We start from the raw sequence: 6,299 nt of genomic DNA on the forward strand, positions 1-6,299 counted from the left end.
AAGACCTGACCTTCAATCCGTTCTTCACACCACAAATAAAAATTAACTCAAAATAGATCACTGACCAATATAAAAGCTAAAACTATGAAACTTCTAAAAGAATATAGAGAAAATCTTTGTGACCTCTGGTGAGGCAAAGATTTCTTTCTTTCTTTTTTTTTTTTTTTTTAAGATTTTACCCGTTCATTATAGAGAGAGCAGAGAGCACAAGCGGGGAGGCAGGGGAGAGGGGCTAGGGAGAGGGAGAAGCAGACTCCCTGCTGAGCAGGGAACCCAACATGGGACTCGATCCCAGGACCCCGGGGACCATGACCCGAGCCAAAGGCAGATGTTCAACTGACCAAGCCACTCAGGCACCCCAAGGCAAAGATTTCTTAATACAACACTTAAAACACAACTGATAAAAAGAAAAAGTAATGGGGCGCCTGGGTGGCTTGGCCAGTTAAGTGTCTGCCTTCGGCTCAGGTCATAATCCTAGGGTCCTGGGTTCGAGCCCCTCATCGGGCTCTCTGCTCAGCAGAGAGCCTGCTTCTCTTTCTCCTTCTGCCTGCTTCTCCCCCTGCTCGTGCTCTCTCTCCCACTGTTGAATAAATAAAATAGTAAAAAAAAAAAAAAAAAAAGACGCGGAATTCTTCAAAGCTAAAAACATGCTCTTCAAAAGACAATGTGAAGAAAATATTCTTCTCCAGACTGGAAGATAGTATTTGCAAATTACCTATCCGATAAAGGACGTGTACCCAGAATATATTAAAAACTCTCAGGGGCGCCTGGGTGGCACAGCGGTTAAGCGTCTTGCCTTCGGCTCAGGGCGTGATCCCGGCGTTACGGGATCGAGCCCCACATCAGGCTCTTCCGCTGTGAGCCTGCTTCTTCCTCTCCCACTCCCCCTGCTTGTGTTCCCTCTCACACTGGCTGTCTCTGTCTCTGTCAAATAAATAAATAAAATCTTTAAAAAAAAAAAAAAACTCTCAAAACTCAACAACAAGAACACTACCCAATTTTAAATCAAGCAAAAGATATGAACAGGCACTTTAGCCAAGAGAGTATACAGATGGCAATTAACCATACGGAAAAATGTTCAACATCATTACTTATTAGGGAAGTGCAAATTAAAACCATGGGAGGGTAGTACTTGCTACACTACACACCAATTAGAATGGCTGAAGTTGGAAAGACCGACCACACCAAACATTACAGGGTGATATGGAGCAAATGGAACTTTCAGTCACTGCTGCTGGGAATGTAAAATACCAGAATCCCTTTGGGAAACAGATTGATAGTTTACTTTAAAGTTAACACACACATATTACAGGACCAAGCCACTGCACTGCTAAATATTTACCCAAAAGAAAACACATCCTTACAAAGACCTGTTTAAACACATATATAAAAATGTTCACAGTAGCTTAATCTGTGATGGCCCCAAATGAGAAACCACCCAAATGTCCATCAATAGGTGGGTGAATGGAGAAACAAAATGCGCTATGTCCATACAATGGAATACTACTCAACAATAAAAATTACCGATACATGCAACAACACGGAATAATGTTAAAATAATTGCACTAAGTCAAAGAAGCCAGGCAATATAAGAATACGTACCTGTATAATTCCAGTATATGACATTCAAAAAAATACAAACTAATCTCTAGCAGACAGAAAGTGTATCAGTGGTTGCCTGGGGGTGGAGGGGATTAGGGACAGGAAGGGATGGAAGGGAGTGATTTCAAAGGAGCACTGGAAAACTTTGGTGGTGATGAATATATTCATTACCTTAGTTGTGGTAGTACTTTCATAGGAGTATACAAATGTCAAAATGCATCAAACATATATTTTAAGTATGTGCAATTTATATTATACCTCAATAAAACTAAATAAAGGGATATATACCTAAATTTTATATATATATATGATCCTAAACATAATGAAAAGATGGACCTAACTTACATATGTGATTACACCTTGACATACCTAAATAAAGGAAAAACAGAAAGCATGAAAGCTACCAATAGCATAGAAGATAGACACCTAATTCTGGACACCCGGAGCTTCTGAATTTTTGCATCAGTCCCTCCTCTCACAGCCCAGGTGCCAGCGCTGGGTTTCCATCCACACCCTACTTTCATTAAGCACAAAAGTAACGGGAAAGCTGTCTGTGGGGAATGAATTATGAACTTAGGGGGGAAATGAGGGCAAACAAAACGTTCATTCTGTAATTTAAAAGCCCTTGGCATACCAAACACCTCCGGACAGTGAGATTCTAGGTGATTTTCCCTCGGTTTCTTTAAATTTTTCTGTACTTTCCAAATTCTTTACAAGCATTATTTTGCTCTTTTGGGGGGGGGTACAGGACAGTTTTTAAAAACCCGGTTTAAATTCTCCATTAAGTAAAGAACTATTCAAAAAGAAGCCTAAGGAGTTTTCACCCTGATAATTAATGAACAGCACCCAAACACACACACACACACACACACACACACACACACAAATCTGAGCATTAATGTAGATCAAAGAACAGGGAGATTTCATTTATAAGGATGAAGGCTATTTACAATATATTTAGAAGCTCAAACCTCAAAAACTAGATACACTCTAAATTCTGAATTTCACTAGTCAACCACTGAGCTGGCCGTCACCTATTAAAAACATGATATATTCTAACTGATTTCCTGCCCTTTAGGTTGAAAAGGGAGCTCACACACACTAAAAGGAAAGTCCTGCATGAACTTTCAGGAGGTTGGAGGCCGTAACAAGAGGCTCCTCTTCACTAAGACTTACAAGCCTGTAAATGCATCAAGCCTTACAATACAGGATGGAAGCCAGGAGAGACAGGATTTCCTAACTCTGCTTGCCCCAAGCTGTCGGCGGCAGACATTTATGTCACATTTTTTCAGCAAGTGTATAGAAAGCCAGCAGGGGGTTCAAAAATGCCAAATGCTGGTAAAATATGTTTTTCAATAACTTCACAGGTCAAATTAGGTGCAAAATGATTTTTACACAACCTGAATACAAATCTTAAGAGTCTTCCTCCATGGATTCTAAAAGAATAAACCAATTTCCTAGTGATCATAGAATTCTTGGCTTAATTCTTCACTTTCATTGCAGAGAAAAAAATGAAAATAGGTTAGCATAGCACAACACTCCACAAGTTAACATAACCCACGACACTTACATGTCTTGGAGTGTTCGTGAGATAGCATGTAATTGGCAAGAGGTGGCGTGTAGGTCAAACACTGCAGTGCTGCATTGGCAAAGCAGGTATTGCCCAAATTCTGGAGCCCGGCTCCAACTCTATGAGTCTGTTGCCACTTAAGACAAATCTTCTCAGATGGGAAAAGAACTTTTTGCGGAGGAGCAATGCCATCACCTAGGGCTGGAAAAATAAACAAGAAATATTTAAAAACAAAGCTTTTCATGTTTCTCAAGCTCAATAAATAGAAACACGTCAAACTGAATCTGATCAAGATTAGGTTTTTCCCAGCTACCCAGAAATACAGGGAAGAAAGGGACATTTTAAAAGACAGGTCCTAGAATGTGGGAAATCAAAATGATTTGGTTTCTTCAATAAGTAAACTGCAACGACCAAAGGAGGGTGTTAACAGAATCTTAAAGACATCCACCAAATGCTAAGTATAGACCTTGTTTGGATGTTTTTAACAAACCAACTGTTGGAAAAAAAATATGACAGAAATGTTAACGTTGTTTTAATATAAAGATGTTTAAATTTTTAGAAAAGAATTTTTTAGATATACAAACTAAAATATTTATAGATGAAATATAAAGTCTTGGATTTGCTTTACAGTGATGGGGAGGGGAGTAAATGGGTGAAGGTATAATTGGCTATGAGTTGATACACTGATTGCTGACTATAGAAGAGTTCACTCTAACTACTCTTTTATATCTACTTAAAATTTTTTCAACACCATCTATAGAAAATGGCTTCTCCTCAGTACCACCACCATCACTGTCCTCTTCACCAGCACTGCACTTCTAGAGTCCTCATTAGCTGCCGGACAGTCTCAGTCTAAGAGTTGGTAGTGACATCATCCTTTTACCAGAAAGGAAACCGGCTCTGAACTCAGGCTGTTGGGCGCCACTACCCACATTCATAAGTATACTCTATGTTGCCTAAAAAGATGTTTATCTATTTTCAAGACTTATAAACAGATTATTAATGATAACTATGCTGACAGAACTCAGGTAAAGCTCAAAAACAACTTATTTAGGAAAGTTCGATCACCCATATGAAGACTACCTTTTCACAAAAGTTTGCCAGTTCCTTGGTGCTGCTGGAGATGGAAACGCCTTAATGGATGGTTCTCTATTTTAACAGAGAAATTAATGGGTTTAAGTATGCAAAGGTAGGCTTTGGCTCAGTGGAACAAAAAGAAAAATCAGGAAAAAAGAAAGGAGTCTGCAGAAAATGGGACAAGGGCTCCAAAAAGGGCACGGCAGGGTGATGTGAGTTAAGGCCCGAGGGAGAGAAAGGAACTCCAGCAAGTAACGGGAAGCTGGAGTCAGTGAAAGAAGTCCTGTGGGAAAGTGTTGATGGTGAAGGTCTTTAAACTCTATGTGTAACATTCAATTAAATTGTTTATTTTGTGATATAAACTTTCCTCCCACCCCAAACACCTTCAACAAATGACACCACCCACCACCACATCACAATGCCACATTTACTACGAGGATACAAAACAATTTAAGGGCCAAATTATTCTATGCCAATGACGTTCCTGAGTAGGAACTAATCTATTTTCTTTGCATTTCAAAGCTTTCAAATCCAACAATCTCAGAAGTACCAACTAAAGTGTCTCATTTAACCGGATGAGTTTTAACAAATGTAACCACAGTTACACAGTTTTAACAAATGTAACATTTAAATTATCTGCTGTTTTTCAAACAGCTTTATTACCACAGATGATATTAACTGGCCAAAAACTAAAAAAACAACCCACAGTTGGGTAGAGCCATTTGTCAAAAGGCAATCTTTTTTCAAAAACATCTTCAAAAATTTTCAAAGGCAGACATCTACTTAGGGGACTACAGTTAACTGACAAGTTAACAAAATGCCCATCTCAAATCTCATTGCGATGAAGTTTATCCTTCAAAAAATTAAGAATAAAAGAAACTACAAATATTATAACTAAAAGTAACCCACCCTGTGAGGATACATTTTAATCATGAACAAGCAGCACAGGAAAATGAAGCCTGTCGAACAATGTCACTGCTGGCCACTGGGGTGGCAACAGGTCTTCACAAAAGACGACCCCCTCCAAAACTACCAACCGTTGACAGCGTTTATATAAGAGTTTCTTGGAGTGATTCTGTCTTTTAAAAGTAGTACCTTGATCCTTTTGTGGTGATGGTTTTGATTTATCAGGTACAGATGAACTTGAATAAACTACAGCACCAGGTACTGGTCCTAAAGAAAGTGTGTGATTTGAAACATCATTTAGCGAAGACACAGCTCCCCAGCTGGCAGACCCTGCATCCATGTCTCCAGGTGAGACCGCCTCCGAGCTGCCAGGCTGATTCTGATAGGCTGATGGGTCTGAAGATTCAGAAGCTTTGTCAACTATGGTCATTGTTCAACTCTGCAAAAGACAAAACACATGCAGTTGTTTTATAAACTGAGAAAAGTAATCTAAATCTAACATTAGATCTTGGAAAATTATCCTACCCATATTTAATTACTGTCAAGTTACTATAATATAAAAACAGCAGTATTTTTTAACTTTGAAATCATTTCCTTGGAACATTTAGCATTGTGCTCATCTGAACATGTGAACAATTTTTAATTATAAAACCTTCGATGAAACATTTGATTGGATCTTGTCATTCTATTCCAACCCCCCTAAATGTCTCATGTTTCAGTTTATAATCAGGGACCTCAGTTCCCAATTTTATACATTTACCAAGAACCCATATATTTTTTCTCCCTATTGCTTAAATCTAGAATGTGAAATACACTAACACATTTAACTCAATTTTCAATTCACATAGAATTCATCAGGGAAGTCTCAACTACATGAAGAGAAAAATCTAACTTTAATTCTGAGTTAAAGTCCACAATGACTTGTTTGAAATATATTATTTTTTTTTTAAATTAGGAAGTCTCACATTTGAAAAGTTTTTCTGAGGAGGCTCATTTATTTGGTATATATGACTTTTTAAATGAAGCCCATAAGACATTACTGACATCAAACTTGAACACAAATACATGTTATAAAAGTAATCATAATTTTCTCTCTGACTCCTATTTTTAAATCTTAAGGCTCCCACTAATTAAGAATTTCCTA

At 38.2% G+C, this 6,299-nt stretch overlaps 1 protein-coding gene across 1 annotated transcript in view; it reads right to left on the minus strand.

Annotated features, from left to right (window-relative positions):
- USP42 (ubiquitin specific peptidase 42) overlaps window positions 1-5,594 on the minus strand; it is a 43,425-nt gene extending 37,831 nt beyond the window's left edge. Inside the window, exons 1-2 of the mRNA XM_034669787.1 lie at window positions 5,345-5,594; window positions 3,173-3,373 (exon numbers count right to left, since the gene is read on the minus strand). Coding sequence (XP_034525678.1) covers window positions 3,173-3,373; window positions 5,345-5,585 — 442 coding nt within the window. The 5' untranslated portion in view covers window positions 5,586-5,594. The remainder of the gene's footprint in view (window positions 1-3,172; window positions 3,374-5,344) is intronic.
- Window positions 5,595-6,299: the final 705 nt, after the last annotated feature.

The sequence above is a fragment of the Ailuropoda melanoleuca genome, chromosome 10 (genome assembly GCF_002007445.2).
Source record: "Ailuropoda melanoleuca isolate Jingjing chromosome 10, ASM200744v2, whole genome shotgun sequence".
Taxonomy (NCBI): Eukaryota; Metazoa; Chordata; class Mammalia; order Carnivora; family Ursidae; genus Ailuropoda; species Ailuropoda melanoleuca.